At 35.3% G+C, this 19181-nt stretch overlaps 6 protein-coding genes across 13 annotated transcripts in view; 3 read left to right on the top strand and 3 right to left on the bottom strand.

Moving 5' to 3' along the window:
* LOC106136081 (uncharacterized) overlaps nt 1-1825 on the top strand; it is a 38024-nt gene extending 36199 nt beyond the window's left edge. For all 3 annotated transcript variants that reach the window (XM_060951456.1, XM_060951466.1, XM_060951461.1), the window contains one exon: nt 367-1825. In XM_060951456.1, coding sequence (XP_060807439.1) covers nt 367-666 — 300 coding nt within the window. In that variant the 3' untranslated portion in view covers nt 667-1825. The remainder of the gene's footprint in view (nt 1-366) is intronic.
* Nucleotides 749-5524, bottom strand: LOC106136086 (queuosine 5'-phosphate N-glycosylase/hydrolase). 2 transcript variants are annotated; one of them, XM_013336527.2, is made up of 5 exons: nt 5413-5524; nt 5091-5211; nt 4409-4624; nt 3823-4282; nt 749-2301 (listed from the first exon to the last, which is right to left on the bottom strand). In XM_013336527.2, exons 2-5 carry the CDS (start codon nt 5205-5207, stop codon nt 2072-2074), a joined length of 1023 nt encoding a protein of 340 aa, XP_013191981.2. In that variant the 5' UTR covers nt 5208-5211; nt 5413-5524; the 3' UTR covers nt 749-2071. The 2 variants fall into 2 exon arrangements, with proteins under 2 accessions (XP_013191981.2, XP_013191980.2); XM_013336526.2 differs by lacking the exon at nt 5413-5524 and having other exon boundaries at nt 5091-5348.
* Nucleotides 5525-7538: 2014 nt separating this feature from the next.
* On the top strand, nt 7539-8481 carry LOC132902625 (uncharacterized). The gene is made up of 3 exons (XM_060948537.1): nt 7539-7574; nt 7673-7762; nt 8155-8481. The coding sequence occupies exons 1-3, from the start codon at nt 7539-7541 to the stop codon at nt 8479-8481; spliced, it is 453 nt and encodes a 150-aa protein (XP_060804520.1).
* A 1003-nt stretch (nt 8482-9484) lies between these two features.
* LOC132902626 (putative nuclease HARBI1) lies at nt 9485-10913 on the bottom strand. Its single transcript, XM_060948544.1, has 5 exons — nt 10762-10913; nt 10497-10687; nt 10281-10413; nt 9753-9888; nt 9485-9516 (listed from the first exon to the last, which is right to left on the bottom strand). Exons 1-5 carry the CDS (start codon nt 10807-10809, stop codon nt 9485-9487), a joined length of 540 nt encoding a protein of 179 aa, XP_060804527.1. The 5' UTR covers nt 10810-10913.
* Nucleotides 10914-12014: 1101 nt separating this feature from the next.
* On the top strand, nt 12015-14238 carry LOC106136077 (nucleoporin Nup43). Its single transcript, XM_013336514.2, has 3 exons — nt 12015-12497; nt 12621-12792; nt 13080-14238. The coding sequence occupies exons 1-3, from the start codon at nt 12145-12147 to the stop codon at nt 13596-13598; spliced, it is 1044 nt and encodes a 347-aa protein (XP_013191968.2). The 5' UTR covers nt 12015-12144; the 3' UTR covers nt 13599-14238.
* LOC106136100 (rho GTPase-activating protein conundrum) overlaps nt 14116-19181 on the bottom strand; it is a 62151-nt gene continuing 57085 nt past the window's right edge. For all 5 annotated transcript variants that reach the window (XM_013336546.2, XM_013336547.2, XM_060948393.1 and 2 more), the window contains 5 exons: nt 18374-18533; nt 17634-17800; nt 16932-17109; nt 16348-16531; nt 14116-15680 (listed from right to left, as the gene is read on the bottom strand). In XM_013336546.2, the coding sequence (XP_013192000.2) occupies nt 15506-15680; nt 16348-16531; nt 16932-17109; nt 17634-17800; nt 18374-18533 (864 nt within the window). In that variant the 3' untranslated portion in view covers nt 14116-15505. The remainder of the gene's footprint in view (nt 15681-16347; nt 16532-16931; nt 17110-17633; nt 17801-18373; nt 18534-19181) is intronic.

A 19181-nucleotide genomic window follows, 5' to 3' on the forward strand; every position in this document is an offset into this window, starting at 1 on the left:
TATCGCTTGTTGATAAGTAATTATTTGGCGTGGTGTGGCGGCCTTCGTTTATAAGAAAATGCAATATTGACATTGTTACAGCTATTTTGGTTGACTTTGGTCTTAACATGAGGTTTATTTTTACTACTTCCATCAGAATTAAATGGGATTGTATTATGATTCTAGAACTCTGAATAAAAGAAGATAATATTTCATAGCCAGCGTTCATACCAGTCATAACATTTTCCAGCTGACAATAATGCCGTGTAGTTTGTTCCGCCGCTTCTTCTACACCTGCGATTTAGAAGCGGTAGTAGATATTTATGTCAACAATCAACAAGCGATACTTTGAATCCTATTTTAAAATAAATCTCTTTCTGTTTCCAGCCGCAACCAGTCTTCAAACGGCGAAAAAGCAAAGACAATCTCCTCAACTCAGACAAACCTTCAAACAAAGTGTACATGCACAGTCTAACAGCCAGGAGTATCTCCAAAGAGTTTAGGGAAGAGCTCAAATTGTCTATGGCGACTCCCCTTACCGTTCCTGGAGGCTCCAAAGAGATTCCCGAAGGAGAAGAGGTTATCAAGGAGTCCAGTAGACCGGGAAGTCCTTTACCCGAACCGGGGACGATAAAAACTAAATTAGCGTTCTTCGAAAGCCTCAAATCTAAGTTTAGCACGAAATAGTTGTATCCGAAGGTTTCATCGAAGTTTGGTGTCGGTTAAATTTTGTATTTTTCCAATTATCTAGTTTTTTCGCGAGTGTAAGATAAGTGGAAATTAATTCGTGTAATTTGAGATAATTGGTATAAAAGTATAGAACTGAATCGAGCCACAACTTCAAATTTTAATTAAAAAACTAGCGTATATGAAAAAATATTTGATCTTACGATACTAATCCATGTAACAATACTCTGGCAACAGAAATTTTAATAGAAAATATCTTATATTGATATTTATGTTACTCTGTCCTTCAAAACTAATAGGAAATTTTAAAGGAAAAATCATTTTGCAATAATATTTAACGCCTACCTTTTAAATTATATGGTGATATAGTTCTTTACTCAGAAATGAGGCGTTGTAAGGTAATCCCATGTAATGCGTTCAATTCAAATATATACTATGTATGTATAATTGTTAGTAACCAAACTAATATATGTTTACTTGGTAAACATATATATAGTTAAGACACATTAAATGTGTCTATATATCTAGTTTATATCTAGCTCATTTTGTGGACGATGTATATATAATTATTTAATTAGGATACGTTGTAAATATTTAGTGCCATCGTGTCATCTTCATTTTGTATAGAGTTACTTATCACTATTTAAATCAAATGAAATAAAGGGAATGAACGGAAAAAAGCTTAATACCTATAACAACATCTTATCAGTAGGTACACCAATCGATTGTATTCACTGTCTAAAGTTTTTGCTATAATTGAATTTTTTAGATCTAAATAGGTTTGCTTTCTATGCGCAAGAGACAGAACTTATTATTTAAAAAAAAATAACTCACTCTCGGTTTTTTAATTATAGTGAATTTACTACTATATCAAAAAACTTGATTAAAGACTAAATTACTCTTATGGCTGATAAGTAACTCTGTACTAATTTATTTTAGTAAATGCCAAAGTTGTAAATAACATACTGGGTATATTTTTACTGGTTGTGTCCATAATATATTAATTAGGTGTAAAAATTGGTTTTAAGATGTGCAATAGAAGATTCCCTCCCTTAGATGATTGTAAAATTATGTGATATAATAAAAATAGCTACGAAATCTTAAGGTATAATGTATTGTCAATAAACATTATCTTAACAATAAAAAGGATACAAAAATATTGGTTTCATTTGTAAGCACCTTATCATGAAAATATATCAACAAATATGCATTAGATACGTTTCACTGGTAAGTCTCTTTCTTAACAGTACAATAATAATATTCACTACATAATCATAATTAATTGGAAAAAAAAAAATACAAAATTGATATACATATTAAACAGGCTCACATATAAAAAGATTATTAAATATAAAAAAAAACTATTGCACGCAACCTAGATGGCGTTGTACATAACTCTTATAACTCAATAATAAATAGATAACGTTTTATGAAATGGTATGCTTTTTAATTCTTCCGCATGCTTCCTTCTATAACACCATAGATAATAGTCTATGAGACAAGAGTTTGGTATCTCTACATTTATCTTGTTGGATAGTATCTTCTCTTCTATTCTCTTCTTGAGGAGTTCTACAGCGTAAATTGTACATCCTCGAATCTCCTGTTCCTCTTGTGATCCGTGTGGGAGGAGGACGTCTGGGAAAGTAAAAAAAATATCGATAATCGTAATTTGGAAATCAATGTATAGGAAAGTTAATCGTAAAATATAACTTAGCGCCCAAAATATTACAATAGGCTATTTGACTGTATTAAAAATATACATTTCTTTTATGTCATCAGTCTTAATATTATTTTTGTGGAGCGATTTGTAATAACGCGAGATAAAAATATTGCATTATTTAAACAAAATCCGTCTCAGAAAATTAGGTTTTTATATGCAGCTGTCACGTGACTAAAAACGAACGTGATTGGCTATTTCTATTATGACGTCAATTATCCATAAACAGACTGTCGATCGTACCGTTCCTTAGTGTTCGCTACTATTTTTCAAGATTTTATAAAAGTTTGATCGCTCAGGATTACTCAGATAACATAGGTATTTAATAATGGAAACCAATTCCGCGAAAGCTGACAGTCGAAACCTACCAAAAGTGGACGCAATAATGGTTGGAAATCTGGATTGTCTTCTTAGATAAAGACAATCCAGATTTCTATGCTGCCGAACTGAGGAATGTGAAAACATCAATGTAAGTATATCTTGGTAACCACTGATCTTAGATCATGATCTGAAACCACTTCTTGCGAATATTCAAATCCATCGGCATAGAAAAAAACAGTTTCGTAGGAGATTTTATCGTTGTATTAGTGCATTGAGGCACGGCACAACATTTATAGGAACTCATTTTAATATTTTCACACATATGACGTGGCACAAGTTAAATAAAACAAGAGAAAATCAAAACTTTTCGAAACACCAACAAGCTTTGTATGATATTTACACGAAATTTACGTCACTGCATGCCATGGCCGCCATATTGCTAAAAGTCGCGTTTTGGCGGCATATTTGAATATTTCATTTTCTTTTTCGATTTTTTAATAAAATAGCTGTAATAAAGGCAGAAAAGTATTTTTGTAGGGCTCCTTATAAACAAATAAATACCCTAAGATAGTTTTTAGAACTTTGTCAAATAGCCTATTCCATCTTCTTCTTCCTGGCTATAATCCTGGTTGCATCCTCACCACTCTGGAGGAGCCCGGGTCAAGCTCTTGACCATGGATTGGGTGAGTCAGGTTTTTACACGAAGTGACTCCCATCTGACCACCATAACCTTTAGAGGGTAACCTAATCCGTATTGGATCATACGGTTACATATCCAGTTGCACAATGAGCAGGTTTCCTCACGATGTTTTCCCTCACCTTAAGAGGATCGATTAGTTATCAAATTAATGTACTAGGAATGGATTTTCCAGTCATGCATTCCTATCTAGAAAAAAAAAAATTTAGCACCATATGAAGATGAATTTTGGCTTAAGATATTGAAAGTTTCAAGTCCAGTTTTTAATCTTATCAGTGCAATAATTTTAGTTCGTTTAATGCAAATTAGTTTTATCGCGAATAACATGTCGAGACATGTTGGTTAGGTTATCAGCCTACCTTGCAACTATGAATACTAAACGAATTTAATTCTAATGAAAAACAATTATTAAAAGACTTACCATTCTTCAATTTATCCATTAATTCGTCCTTATAAGTAAACACCCCAAAATACATCAGCACTTGAGGTAACCTATAATCAGCAAAGATTGTTACTTTGTCAATATCCGTGAATTCTCCCAAACCTTGGCCCCCATAGAAATTCCATATGTCACCGATCAAAATCTGCGCCCGTTTGTAGTAAGACACATTTTTGCCTTTAAATACACCTTCATCTCGGAAACATAGGAAATTCTCAATAACAATTTCAAGTAATTTTAATGCAGATTTGTTTGCTTTTTCCAAACATGTTTTGAAAGTTCCATCATATTTATCTATCAAAACTTTGCCGACTTCATGTAAAACATTCAATCTTTCTTGAAATAATGGTATCGCAGTATTGTTGTCACTTCTCATAATTTTTTGAAGAGTGTCTGCAGATATTGTGGAATAATATTCTGGTTTTGTGATTTTGTAGCCTTCCTGTAATTTAAATTATTTTGTTAATATTAACATAGTCACTCACATACACTCACCCTTATTAGTTAGATTTATAATATAAGAAGAATAAAGCTGTGATATATTATAATAATATGATAAATAATATACCTTCAAAGCTCTGCTCAGAGCTGCTTCCAGTGCATAATATCCACTATGTCCATCGACCGTCCACTTCTCAGCATCAGTATATGACCAGAAGCAGAAATTAAGAGCGTCGGCTACAAAAATCCAGTCAATAGCACTGGGATCATCCTTGCTTGGGTATGTTATGTTGGCTCCTGTGTCTGGGATTTCTAATTTACCATCATTGATAGAAGACAGTATCTGTTGAATGGGTATAGACAACTAATTAGACATTTATCCAAGGGTCATTCTAGTGGGAATTCCCAGAGAGAAAACTAGGTAACTCTTGGAGGTCTTGAAGGCTATATCTCTATTACAAATTCCCATTAACTAATGGTTTTTGTTCCATTTACTAAGGCAATATAATAACATAATGGATTTAGTAGAACACAAAGGTTTGAAAATAGATTCAGGAAGTTACTTTATGGGCCAAAATGGACAGCCACAATTAGTAAAATTCATGCACATGAAGTTAATAAATGAGTGTTTATTAGTAGTAAATTATATTCATATAGATGCCTAGGGAATCCCACAAACAAATTTGTTTAAAAAACAGAGGGTCCTAGTTTTGATAACTAGATTAAGCAAATATTTTTATTACCGGATAAATAAAAAGTAGCTTATTTGGAAACTTCAAAGTAATATAAAAAGAATAAAACCTACATACCTCCTCACTTAACTTGTCCAAAGCATTTTCGTTTATTTTTACATAATCGGCGTTACTAGCAATATAAACACCAGAGTCGAATGGCGAAAAAACTCCACGAAGCGCCCCCGTAGCCATTATTCTTGAAGGTAAGTAAACCAATGTGGAAAAAATATTTGTAATATGTTATCTGCTTGCTTGGCAAAACACTTGGCAACACACAAAAAGCTTAAATTTCTTGTGATTTTACACCTTCCGCGCTTACACTATATTGCACAAGCAATGAAATACTGAGTAACTACAATTATTTATATTGACAACAAAATAAAACGATGATACTTACAAAGTAAATAAGATAAAGATAAAAATAGTGTTTCACAATATATAAATTCAGATACTAATTTAGACCAAGAGTTCAGAACGCCGGTTGTGTTTTGTTTTGTTGACAAACACCTCTGTCAAATTGACACTTAGACTTGACATTAACATAATACTACGTGTGTTACCATATCTTTAAATACTGGAGGCCGCCCGCGACTTCGTACGCGTGAAATCAATCCCTCGGGAACTCCGGGATAAAAATTAGCCTTTATGTTATTTTGGGTCTTCAGCTACATACCAAATTTCATGGTAATCGGTTAAGAAGTTTTTGCGTGAATGAGTAACAAACATCCATACTGACATCCTGGAGGCTTACCACAACGTTTTATAGAACCGTTCAAATATTAAGGCAGTTTATTAGCAGGCCTGCTCAAAACTCGTACCATGACTTCTTATAAGGTGAACTGTTTAAGCTGAATGATGAACGGTTATTTTGTCTATGGCTCAATGTGGAGATGTCAATAAAAAAACGTTCAAACCTCTAATAAAAATAATAATACCATAATAATACAATAATAATATAATTAAAGATAACAAATACTTATAAATTTAATTAAATATGAAGTTACCCTAAATTTTGCTGAATTACAATGCACTGTTGCACGCTATAAAATACTTTTATTTGTATAAATTCAATAGCGTTATTGTTATCAATAAATATTAGTTTAAAATGGTTTCGAACGACCGTCCGAACGAATCGGCCTGTCACATAAATTTGAAGTAGGTAGGTACCTGCTAGAATACTTGAGTGATACTTGAAAGTTTTCGATAACTTTAAATTCGTCCCTAAGTCATAAATAATGTTTTTAATATGTAGAGCCGTTCTGCAACCACTTGAAATATCCCTTTTTTTACTTGTCACGGCTTTTTAAGTCGACGCGCCTTACCTCACAACAGTTTTAGAAGTTTGCCGGATCGCAGTGATTTTTAATATTCTTAACTTTTGAGGCTATTATTTATTTTACAAGAAAACTATATTATGTCGTAAGTAGAAAGTGTTTTCGGCTCAACTCTTAAAACGGGCCACCGCCAGAGAGGTTGGGGAGGGGGTGGGGAGGGTGGGGGGAGGGTTTGTATGACCCCCCCCAAGTATTTTTTTTTGCCGGAAGCCCCCCCCTTTTTTTATACGAATTTTTGAAAATCTTAAAAATTGCACTAAACAACGCAATATTTTCGGTTTGTCATTGTAAACTGTGTTAATTTAGTATTAAATAATTAGTTTGTCCATTAAACATGTACAACACATTAATTAATATATTTTAGCACTAAAAATATAGTCAAAAACTTTGCTTAAAAGTAAAAACAAAAAAGACACTAACTATGAACAGAACGCAATACGCCGTTTTGGTTATGTGCTACTGTCATCTTATCTACTGACTTCGAAAGTAGCTGTCGGTAAACGGACAGCAGGGGGTGCAGGGGGCAGCCCCCCGCAATGAAAAGAAACAAATTAGTCACAAATCAAACTCAGTTTGGTTAGGTTAGGTTAGGTTGGTGTAAACCACCAAAGCGGAGCGAGCGAAGCGAGCGGAGCGTTCAAACTGAGTAAAAAAGTATAATAGACAGTACGTATTGGTTAGGTTAGGTTTAACTCACCTTCACCCCTTTCATCCCTTCTGACTTTCCCCCCCCTTGCCCATCTGGCGGTTAATGACCTTTAGCACACTTTAAATATGAAAACTTTAAAAATTCGTAAAAAAAAACTATAGGCTTCCGGCAAGGGGGGGTCACGGGAGGGGGGGTGTTAACCCCTCCCCCATCCCCCTGCCCCCTCCCCACCCCTCTCCGGTGGTGGCCCGTTTCAAGAGTTTAACCGTGTTTTCTTATAATAAGGCATAAATACATAATATGGGATATTTTTAACAAACTGCCTTCACCAAAGTATTTTTTTAATTTTAGTGCAAATCAACAACAAACCAGACGCAGTCTCATTAGCTTTAGTACTGGGTGGACCTGAAGGGCAAAATAAAACGTAAAAATAGAACAATTCGAGAGAGCAGCAGCAGGACAGGAGGGGGCCCGCCAAGTGGGGAAGAGCTAACAGAAATAGATATAAAATTTTTAAGTATCCTCGGTGAGGATTATGGCATGGGTCTACCAGCGGTGCAAGTGAACCCATTGCAGGTAAGATCCCTTAAATACATTAAAGCCTACAAATTATAAAATAATACAAAAAATTTATGTTATGTTATATATGTATTAATGAAACCATTTATTTTTAGGATGATATGAGACCTGAAGCTAGCCCCTCTGGCATTCGAGGTATTGAAGTCGAATCCATTGCAGAAGAATGGTTAGAACTTCCTTCTAGTGTATGTATTCAATTTCATTTTTACTAGACTAAGATAAAACATTAATATTTATTGACTAAGGCATCATGATCTAGAAATGTGTTGTCATAGGCGCCTAGTACATAAAAATAAGTGAATAGACTAAATCATAGTAGCCTAGTGATGACCATACTGATTGTATTTTGTATAATATATTTAACAATTTGATTTGATTACATTATAAAGCCATACAGCTGAGCATGGCATAGCCCTTTTGAGACTGTGTTGGCTCTGTCTACTCCCTAAGGTCAAAGAATGTGATTATATAAATGAATAATTCAATGCTTTAAGTCTTTTTGAGACTGTAAGCTCTGTCTACTCCTAAGGTATAAGAATGTGATTGTATGAATGAATATTTCAATTGTTAATTTCAGGTATCTCAAACTGTTAGTTCTATCGAGGCAGATTCTCTACCTGCAGCTGTAGAAATTACTACTGCATCATCAGATCCTTCACAAAGCTACGCAGCAGCTGTCTCTGATGAGGCTGTCGGCGTCGAAGTACCTAGTGTGGTACAGGCTGAAGCCCCGCCACAACCTAGGCGACGGCGCCGACGTGCTCATTTAACAGCCGTAGAAGCAAGGGTGCAAATAGTTGAAGCTGCACGACAGAGGGCTGCTACTGAAGCTGCAAGTAGTTTAATACTTCAAGAAGCTATTTGTCTCTTCCGTGAATTAGTGGCTATAATTAGAAGAAGGTGAGCAATAATTAATTTATTCAATGTGCCAAATTCATCAAAATTGGTCCAGTAAACCATTTCAAAATGTCATTTCTCTTAATAGTATTAGTATAGCTAATCCATTAATAACTTGAAATTTTATTTGAGATATTCACTTTTCTGCAAATTTACAGAATGTTTTGTATATATTTAAAATAAAAAAATGTTTTAATTTTTATAATAATTATTAATTTATTTTAAAATATGTCATTTTGGAATGAGCAAAATTAAAACTAGAACTACTTTTAAAAAAGAAAAAAGAGAGATGAATACTAAGCAATATTAAATTTACAAATTATTCATGTAAAATTCTTTTACATAACATAACATAAAATCACGCCTCTTTCCCGGAGGGTTAGGCAGATACTACATCTTTCAGTTCTATTCTTTTACTTATTGAATATGTACTTTTATGCTTTTACATAATAAAATATTGGTATTTAATTGAATTTAATAACAATAAAAAAAACTATATTACTTTGATGAATATTAAATGAAAAAGATTTTTGTTCATAATCTACCTGCATAGCTACTTATAACTTTTAAAAATGAAATATTATTGAATAAAAATCTGCTTAATAATAAAATTCTATTTTTTTATTTTCATGTACGGCAAAGAGCCCAGAGACGTGCCACAAGATCCCGCCGTGTAGATATACCACGTTGAAGCTCAATGTTGTGTTGCCCAGCTGGTTCATGAAGAGCTTCCACTGGTGGTTGTTGTGCAACTTCCCTTGCTTGCTCTTCTTCTGTCAACCTTACTTCAGGCAAGTTGTTTTCATTACAAATATTGTGCAATATTACACAAGAATTTGTAATGAAGCCAGCAACCTGTGGTTGATAATGCAACACCCTGTGGCACAAGAGACACCGGAAACGTGCTTTGAGAAGACCTATAGTTCTTTCTATAACATTCCTAGCCTTTACATGCTTTTGTGTATAATATGCTTCCGGTGTGTCTGGTTCTGCATCCAAAATAGGTGTCATCATCGTTCTTCATTGTGAGCACCCAAGTTACCTGGAAATAAACATATTACTCTGTTATTTTTTTATTTTATTTGAACATTCATATTTTATATAAAAATGATACTTTTTTTATTTTAAAATTGTATACAAATATTTTTGACTTTTAAAATTTTATTTCAAGTTTTTAATTGGTCTAGTTTTAATTGAAAGTGTGTTGAAAATATATCTTTCAAACAATATTGTTCATATTATTTGCTATAATAAGTTCACCATAAAAGGTTTTCTTACCTAAAAGCCATGTTGCTTCAGACCCTAAATTTTCTAAATGGTAACATACAGGATGGTGGCTCCATATAAATGAGTCATGAAGTGACCCTGGATGACTCGCATCAACACTTAGGATTTGTTGATCCGCATCACAAATCTGAAAAAAAAATAATAAGAAAAATTACAAATTACTAAAGTGGCTCAATGGAAAAAAAAATTGTAAGTATATTAGAAAATCATTGATGGGAGAATAGTTTTAGCCAACTCATAAACATGAAGTCTATTATCGCCTGGCCTCTGCACTTTTCAACCCATGGTGTTTAAATTTCTGACTCAGAAACTATAATAAGGGACAGGCTTATAAATTTGGGATTCTTTTTTAAGGTGACAGACTAGCAACCTACCATTATCTCAATTCTACCATTAATCTCGGCCTATCAGTATTTTTGGGACTGTTGGCTCTGAATACCCCGCAAGGGACATAGATGTGATCATGTTTGTATGTGTTATATATTATACTATAAAACTATTAAATAAAAGTTTATTTACCAACTGAACATTTAGAGAATGGAATTTCTTTCTACAGAAATATCTATCTTCATGCTCATTAGGCCTTACTATGCGAACATGGGTACAATCTATACATCCAATCACACCAGGGATACCGAATTTATTGAAAAATCTGCAGGCAAAAAAGGCATATTGTTATCAAACTTAATTATTGATATAATATAAATAAAATTAGCTAAGTAAATATAAGTGTGCCTTAATCTTTTTAACTGACGACTTTCATAAGTCTGTGGGAATTTTATATATTTGTTCCTGAAACTGATGTAATTAAGGGCTGTTGTAACTTCTGCAAGTACAGTAGAAACTGTCTGCTGAGTGACAAAATGTGATCGACCAACAGGTTTTTGATAGTCTCCATGTCCATAGAAATACAATGATGTTAACACCTGAAAAATATAACTTATTAGGAAACAACTTTTAATAGTAATCCTCCTATTGTACTTTATGGAACTTGATTGACCTTTGTTTCTATGCTTAAATCAGTTGCTCTTTTAGAGCTTTTTGCCATTATTGGCTCCAGCTCTTCACAAAGTTCCCAAACTCTCTCTTCATTCAAACGACGAGTTAAAGACTATTATCTCTCCAAATAGACTTATATATATTATATATATATATATATATATATATATATATATATTGGTATGTTTATGTAGTTTATTACTGTCATTTATTTAATTATTCCATGTTTAATTATGAAAGTACTAGCATGTATGTTTAGTTAAATATGTTAAACATTATTTATGCACACGCCATACCGCTCTAAAATTCATCTTTCCTCTCATGGGTCTACTGGAAGAGATTTCTTTTGAAATAAGTAGCACCTTTGTACTAGAATTATTGTAATAAATGCTCCTGTATGTAATTTTGTGTACATAAATAAATAATTAAATAAATAAAGTTTGTGCACCAAGTCTGCAGTTATCCTAGACAAGTAAGATACGAGTAATTATGTTATCATGTTGTTGAGAAGAGAGAGATCGATCTTTCTATATAATAGAGCATAAGGCGGTTGATATGTGAACATTTACATACCTGTACTCCTTGATGAAAGCATTTTCATCTAAGTCAAAAGGATCCTTATTTTCTGTTCCTGAAACGTTTCTTTTTATTTGCCATTCTGGATTCGTTGAAATCACTTTCCAAAAACTCAAACAGTTCATACTCGTCACACATCTTTGCAATAATGTTAGGGGTGTTATTAATGTTTACACAACTTATTCTTTTGTAGATTTAACTTTTTTGAACAATTCATAGGTAGGTTTAAATGAATTTAATCAAATTCTTATTAAACAATAGCTTTGAATGTACAAATCCTTAGGAAACAAACACGGAACATTTGGTGAATATCTTACAAAACAACGCCAAAATGTCCAAAGAAGCTACCTAAAAGTAACTTTTTAAGAATCGCTTTATTTGACATTTGCGACGAGCAAGAAACAATTCCTGCTGTCAAAAGTGGCCGTTGTGGTAGGAAAACTCTATACAAAAAAAATGGTGAACGGTTTACTGAGCAGACCTGCCGCAGGTCTGCTTATAATTGATGTCATGGTACGAAAAAGCAGTGCAGTTCAATTTAGGTCCTGCTATAAGACGTCGTGGTAAGCCTCCTGAAATACTCACAAACTTTCGCATTTATATAAGTAGGATGTTGTGATGCTCAAAACAAATAACATTTAGGTGAGGCAACACTATGTAAACATCAACGTGATGTCATTTACATCAAAAAAATTTAAATAACCTCAAATTTTGTCTACTCTCGAAATCAAAAACACATAATCTAAAACCATTTTTTTTTAGTTTTTAGACTTATTTTCTTCGTATTACTAATAAATTAAAACTCATAATGCCATTAGAAGTCCAGGGTACATTTGTATCACAGAAAATTAACAAAATAAGGTGGATACCGGAAGAATACGTTGAGACGAAATGCTTTTTCACCGGCAGTTGGGATGATTATTGTAATTCTGTGAAAGTTTGGACTTTCGAGAGCCTCAATGAAGAAGAGGAGGTAGAATATCCTAAAGCACTATCCGAATATCCCGTAGATGGCGATGTTACAGAGATTAAGTTTGTAGACAGAACTAAAATTGCTGTGTCTACGTCCAATGGCGATGTGAGACTACTAGAAGTTAGCGTGTATGATAAGCAAACTCCTCTGACGGAATTATATTCTTGGAAAAAACTACATAATTTTGGGTAAATATCTTACTATTATTTATTTCTTTGTTAAGAATTTGGCTTGAGCTGATAGCTCTATTAAACAGGTAGTTAAAACATATACAGTAATATTATGTGTTCCTTGTTCATTATACCTTTCAGAGTAGAACAATGTTCATGTACGGCACTGGACATCATTGAAGGTGACATTGCCACGGCCGGAGAGGATGGCAACCTGAACATCTTGAACAGCAGGCGAGGAGACATCACTCAAACTATAAAGGGTGCAGACAGTTGTTCTGTGCATTCCGTTTGTTTTATCAAGCATGCTGAGGTAAAACTCTTCTTTATTTAAAAAATTAACCATTTATTTTAGACATTAAATCCAATATTACAAACAACACAGTTCGATTTATAATAACAAAACATTTGTTTGTAAAAATACAATTAAAAGATTGAGTATGTTAAAATAGATATATTTTTTAGCATAATTCTCCCACAGCCCTCATTTGAAAAGTACAGTTTTCTGCTTCTTAAAACTAATTTTACAATGTTTTAGTTGTGTAAACTCATCCAGCCATTTCGGCAATATGAGGTTAAATAAATATAAACTTTTTTCAGGTCATAACGGGTAATGTTAGAGGGCACATGAAAATATGGGATCTCAGATCAGCGACCAACAAACCTTCAGCATCCTTCCTCTTAGCTGGAGACGAACTTGCAGCCACATGCATCATATACCACCCAACACAACCACACATCATCCTTGCCGGCAGCGAATCTGGATCCGTAGCCGTATGGGATTTACGCATGAACTCATTCCCCACTTCCTTACTAAACGCTCACTCGGCTGGTGTCACTGAGATGCAGTTTCATCCAGAAAACCCTAACAAATTACTATCCTGTTCCGTTTCCGGAGAGATATGGGATTGGAACATGGAAGGCATCACAAAGAGTTCGAAAGGACCAGATAATCAAGTTACTACATTCATGCCTTTAGAAGAAAAAAATGCCATGATGGTGAATTCTCTAATGCCAGCATTACACAAAGCAGTCAATACTCTTCATTGTGATAAAGATAGAATTTTGTGTGGAGCGGATAATGAGGCGATATACTTAATCAAGAATTTTAAGTATTAGGATTTCGAAGCTGCCTGTCAACTGCAGTAATAAGTATTCCATATATTTCTTTTCATGAGTTTGATCAAAGAGAAGACAATTTTGTGTCACACTGTCAGTAGAAGAGTAGGCTGGTATGCAAACCCAGGGCCCTGGAACTGATATAGAGGGTGTAACCGGGAACACGTGAAGATGAGATGGAGAATGGTGTGGCAGCAACTGCACTAAATTGGATATCAAAATGCGGACTTTGAACGTCGGAAGGACGTCCTTCAAATTCTCGTTCGCGTACTGAACGCTCAAAATATTTTTCAAAAATCTTTCGCCATTTGAAACTTTGTAATTTTTCTTTTCTCTGCCATTAAAATACATTCCCAATTGCATTTGTCTTCTCTGTCACTCTATGTCTTCAAACTCGGAGTGCATGTAAATGATACTAGATTCTTTGCTATTATTTGCATAGCACAATTTGTTTTTAGTTTTCGTTATTGTTACGAGTTCTCATTATTTTTAAGTGGTTTTTTAAATAAAATTAATCTTGGAAATAATATAAGTTTTATTCAATATTGGAAGTAAATACACTTACAAAATATCAATAATATTTTATTAATAATACACCAAGTCAGTCTTTGCTTGCTTAGTCAAAGTATTGGTAAAATATTATACAAAAACCATAGTGCGAAATATTTACAATTAAACATAAAAAGATGGAATTGTGTAAAGGTGAGAATTACTATCAAAATATCATCGGAAGGGCACCACGTCACTACACTGCCGAATGGTAACTAAAAAATATCCAATATAACAATGGCACCAAAAAAATTTCTATAAAATTGGAATTTTATTTTTAAGACACCACACTTACTAAAAAGTCCTTTATTCCCAAATAAATCACATTGTAAATTCTCAGAACAATGTTTGGGAATATATTCCAATTTAATCACATTATTTTTCTTTTAGGAATAAATCCATAATTGTTCAAAGTAATCACAATGTAAGGGAAGTGAAAACTTATAATATCACTACATAGATAATGAATATTTGGTATCTCATTCACAATAATACCACACTAAATGCGTTAACTACAAGATTAACACTGAGTATAAGTATAATTAAATATTCATATCACTCACTTAAACTTAGATTAGCTACCTCAAGAGTACATTAATTATGTAGTAAAATCACTGTGTAGAAAAATCACTTTTAACAACGTTTTTAATTATCGGTAGCCGACTTTTCATTGTCTTGGAAAATTTTGAAGTAGCGTTTGCTTTGAAACTTGGTACAATGTCTCAAGAATTACAAACTATTAACTATTCATCGTGGCGATTTTTAAAAGCATATTTTGTATTGGTTATAAGTACTATATTTGATTGAAATTCGATCTATAGGTATCATTTGTCGGAATACATGTGTAGATGTTTCATTTACAACCACGATTAGACTCTTATAGGTAGATAACCTAAGTACTAAAACGTTCAGGATAACTTAACACAGCACAAATTTGACTGATACGTTCAATCTTTTAATTAATAAATTTACAATAGACTCACGAACATTATTGCTTTAAATAAGGTATAATATCGACCGTAGCGAAGAATATTTCAAGCCTTTTTAAAGGCAGCGCAAATAATGCCAACAAAAAATTGAATCTTATTCATTCGGTAATTAGGTTTAAATCATTTAAGCCTACTTAAGTCAATTTAAGTTTCGAAGCCTTTTTTTTTACTAAATCAGGGTTAAGGTTTAGTTTAGGTGTTAGCAAAACAGAGACATTCTTCGCTTTAGTCGATACCAAGCCTTAAATCCACCATACGCACTGGTGTTATTTTTTTTTCTACTTAAAAACTCATTTCACATATGGTCTCGACACCAGCGGCCAGTTCAAAATTTAAAATTCGAACCAGTTCAAAATCCGAACTGTCGCTTCAAGTGTGGTGGTTCCGCCGGTGTGGCGGGGGTTTTCTTTGCGAAGCGGAGTGGAGGGAGGCGGGGATGGTCCACAGTTGGTCGCACCAGCGCATTAGGGCTTCGGTCACGTGACAACTGTTAGCCGCCGTCGCCAGCTGAGTCTCCAGGCTGTCTGATGACTTGATCAGTAAACTGAAAAAGGTAAAAGCTGGTAAGGTATAATAATAACTTAAAAAAAAGAGAACCGCCTCCATTATCCTCCTTTTTGAAGTCGGTTAAATGTCTAAAATCTAAGTGTAACAAAGACTTTCCTGTAAACCGCATCACAATCGATTGAGCGAGACGCGAGATAATCGCGGACAAACATACATACAGGTCATACTGGGAACCACCTTTTTTTGAAGGCGGTTAAAAACAACCTTGACGTTTAATGACATGAAATTTCGCTCGCGGCGTGTGGAAACATTTTCGTCTGCCCGCCCCACCCATGGTTCAAACGGTTATTGGGACTCAAATCTTACAAAGTATACGGTGCCAAAGCCCTCATTTATTTAAACCAGCAGTGTGTACCGATCTCGCTCCAAAAAGTAATTGGCAATAGGCTGAATTCTCTAAGTAAGTAAGATTCCAAGGTCTTCATAAAAGTAGGGTTATTGACGGATTTATTTCTCTGGTAAGTCTACTAGTAGTTTTAGGCGATGGGCTAGCAACCTGTCACTATTTGGGTCTCAATTCCATCATTAAGCCGTGCAGCTGTGGCCATTCCGTCTTTTCGAGACTGTTGGCTCTGTCTCCCCCGTAAGGGATATAGACGTGACTATATTGTATGTATGTATGTTGAAGTGAAAATGATTGTTACCTGGGAGGAAACAGTGTGGGAGCTATGATCATGGCGACGTTGTGCTCGCTCATCTTGTTGGTGTGACTGAGCTTCACTATCTCGCGAACCAGACGCAGGAGCTCTCTTAAAGTGGCGCGTTGTTCCGCCGGCAGAAGGAGAACCAGCAAGTTGAGAGCTCTGCCTTGTGTCGCGCCGCTGAGAGCTGTAAGCGGGTAATTGGAAAACTTATTATTGCGGGTAGATGCAGAATACTTCCAATCGTTTAACTTATTAATTATTGGCATATATTATTTAATTAGCTGTGCCCGCGACTTCGTCCGCGTGGAATAGTTATTTTGGGCATCATTGAAGCCTTCAAGGATAAATAATTTTCCCCGTTTTTTATACATTCCATTATTTCTTTGCTACTTATAGGTGCAGCGTGATGTTATATTATATAGCCTGGCTAGATAAATGGTCTATTCAACGCAAAAATATTTTTTTAATTCAAACCAGTAGTTCTCGAGATTAGCACGTTCAAACAAACAAAGAAACAAACTCTTCGCTTTATAATATTAGTATAGATTATTACTTTCGGGTTCTCAATTATTTTGTAGACTCACCGTAAGTATTGTAGAACAGCCTCATCAGCTCCATGGTGAGCGGCGGCTGCGGCAGCGCGCGCAGCAGCCGCTTGAACACGGCGGCCAGGTCGTGGCTGCTGGCGCGCGCCAGCGCCGCCTCCACCGCGCCGCGCGCCACGTACCAGCGCTGCTCGATCAGCTGGCACAGGGCTTCGATCTGGAGAATAAAATAAATTAATTGTAATTGTACCGCCTTTGTACTGTACCGTTTTATGTTTATAATGTACTCCTTTAGTAAACAATAAAGCATTTACTTACGTAATTACTTTTAATATATAACTAGAGGCCGCCCGCGACTTCGTCCGCATGGAAACCCTATCAATCCCGCGGGAACTCTGGGATAAAAAGTAGCCTATGTGTTATTCTGGGTCTTCAGATACCTACATACCAAATTTCATGGTAATCGGTTCAGTAGTTTTTGCGTGAAAGGGTAACAAACATCCATACAAACTTTCGCCTTTATAATAGTAGTAGGATTATACGGATAAATTACACAGATTGAACTAGCCTCGAAGTAAGTTCGAGACTTGTGTTACGAGATACTAACTCAACGATACTATATACTATAATAAATACTTATATTATAGATCATCCATCCAAGACCCAAGCCAATCAGAAAATGTACAATTTTAGGTACTTGTACTCAGCCGCTGTTTTAAATAATTTTGGACTCAAAATTACCTTCTGTTTATTCCCTGGCACCCTCAGAAGCCCCTCGTCCTGGGACCTGGCCCGCAGCGCGGCCGCCAGCGCCCTGATGATGCTGGGGACGCAGCTCCATGTCTCCTCCCACATTATCATGTCTTTGCGGACCAGCGTCTCCAACGACACGCCGAACACTGAACCCTCTGTAATGAAAGTGAGACTTATCACTACTTACATTGTAGTATTAATTAATCGAACTCACTTCCCGCGTCTTGTCCTTATATCGGTCCGTATGTATGTATGTCTTGATCTTAAAAACTACACAACGGATTTCAGTTTCTTTTTTTATAGATTTAACATCCAATCCAAAATCCAGGCCAATTTGAAAAAGTTCGTTTCTAACCATGCCAGGGCCGGGATTCGAACCCGTGACCTTTCAGTACAAGAGACAAGCGCACAACCGCTGCGCCACAGAAGCTGTTAAAATAAAATTAAATACATACACATACATATAATCACGTCTATATCCCTTGCGGGGTAGACAGAGGCAACAGTCTTAAAAAGACTGATAGGCCACGTTCAGCTGTTTGGCTTTATGATGGAATTGAGATTCAAATTGAGAAGAATCCCAAGTTTATAAGCCTATCCCACAGTCGCCTTTTACGACATCCATGGGAACGAGATGGAGTGGTCCTATTTTTTATTTTTATTTGTGCCGGGAACCACACGGCACAAATTAATAATTAATCCTATATCTAATTCAAATAGAAACCGACCTTCTTTCCTCTTCTTCTTCGGCGGCTTTCTCTTCTGGAAGGGCAGAGAGTATCTGTCAAAGAGCGCAGTCAGTTCTAGCCACAATAGTGGAGGCAGACGCTTGAGCTGAGGCTCTGACACGCTCTCAATGTCCACGGTACTGTCTTCTTCAGGCCACATCTGGAATGGAAACCAATTCATAACATTCTCATTCAGAGGTGACGCTTGAAAATTTTCACATTTTTATTCTACCATTTGAAATGTAAAGGTACGTTGCGTGCGCGTTTAATACCTGTAGTATTTATAAATTTGGAATGTGGTCTGCGAAACGTCAAACGTTTGGACCAATATAGGCAGTTGTGGGAAAACGTGCATATTCAGGTAATTGAATGTGAATGATGTTGTGGCGAAATCTATACGCCACAACTCACAAAGATAAAAAATAGAATCACGCGACGCTATCAGACATAAACAGCGAAAAACCTAAATCGCGCAAGCAATGATTTCACGGATTGGTGCTATATATACAACCTCCGACATAACATCGTCGGAGCCGCGATTCCCCAGGCATTACACCTAGCCTGGCGGAAGATCTTCCCTTTGGTGGCGGTCGAGCCGAATCATCGCTCCCGCTACAATGCCACCATCATCCGTGCTGGTCAAGTTCTCAGGACAAATTAGGTGGATTAGAACATATCCTTTGGCCAAATTTAGCTTGTAATTGACAAGACCTGTTTCGTAAGTGGAGAGTAAAAAGTTCTGATGACGGTTAACAAGATACCTAGTGCATACATACATATAGTCACGTATATATCCCTTGCGGGATAG

Source organism: Amyelois transitella, chromosome 3, assembly GCF_032362555.1.
Source record: "Amyelois transitella isolate CPQ chromosome 3, ilAmyTran1.1, whole genome shotgun sequence".
NCBI lineage: Eukaryota > Metazoa > Arthropoda > Insecta > Lepidoptera > Pyralidae > Amyelois > Amyelois transitella.

What these genes read in the sequence shown, in the direction of transcription:
- LOC106136086 (XM_013336527.2), bottom strand. Translation starts at nt 5,207, where the DNA reads ATGGCTACGGGGGCGCTTCGTGGAGTTTTTTCGCCATTCGACTCTGGT. An exon ending in CTCTGAGCAGAGCTTTGAAG is followed by an intron (nt 4,283 to 4,408) that starts GTATATTATTTA and finishes TTTAAATTACAG; the next exon opens with GAAGGCTACAAAATCACAAA. An exon ending in AATGGATAAATTGAAGAATG is followed by an intron (nt 2,302 to 3,822) that starts GTAAGTCTTTTA and finishes TTACTTTCCCAG; the next exon opens with ACGTCCTCCTCCCACACGGA.
- LOC132902625 (XM_060948537.1), top strand. Translation starts at nt 7,539, where the DNA reads ATGGGTCTACCAGCGGTGCAAGTGAACCCATTGCAG. An exon ending in TGCAAGTGAACCCATTGCAG is followed by an intron (nt 7,575 to 7,672) that starts GTAAGATCCCTT and finishes ATTTATTTTTAG; the next exon opens with GATGATATGAGACCTGAAGC. An exon ending in GGTTAGAACTTCCTTCTAGT is followed by an intron (nt 7,763 to 8,154) that starts GTATGTATTCAA and finishes TGTTAATTTCAG; the next exon opens with GTATCTCAAACTGTTAGTTC.
- LOC132902626 (XM_060948544.1), bottom strand. Translation starts at nt 10,809, where the DNA reads ATGGCAAAAAGCTCTAAAAGAGCAACTGATTTAAGCATAGAAACAAAG. An exon ending in ATTTAAGCATAGAAACAAAG is followed by an intron (nt 10,688 to 10,761) that starts GTCAATCAAGTT and finishes TATATTTTTCAG; the next exon opens with GTGTTAACATCATTGTATTT. An exon ending in CGTCAGTTAAAAAGATTAAG is followed by an intron (nt 10,414 to 10,496) that starts GCACACTTATAT and finishes TTTTGCCTGCAG; the next exon opens with ATTTTTCAATAAATTCGGTA.
- LOC106136077 (XM_013336514.2), top strand. Translation starts at nt 12,145, where the DNA reads ATGCCATTAGAAGTCCAGGGTACATTTGTATCACAGAAAATTAACAAA. An exon ending in AAAAAACTACATAATTTTGG is followed by an intron (nt 12,498 to 12,620) that starts GTAAATATCTTA and finishes TATACCTTTCAG; the next exon opens with AGTAGAACAATGTTCATGTA. An exon ending in GTTTTATCAAGCATGCTGAG is followed by an intron (nt 12,793 to 13,079) that starts GTAAAACTCTTC and finishes AACTTTTTTCAG; the next exon opens with GTCATAACGGGTAATGTTAG.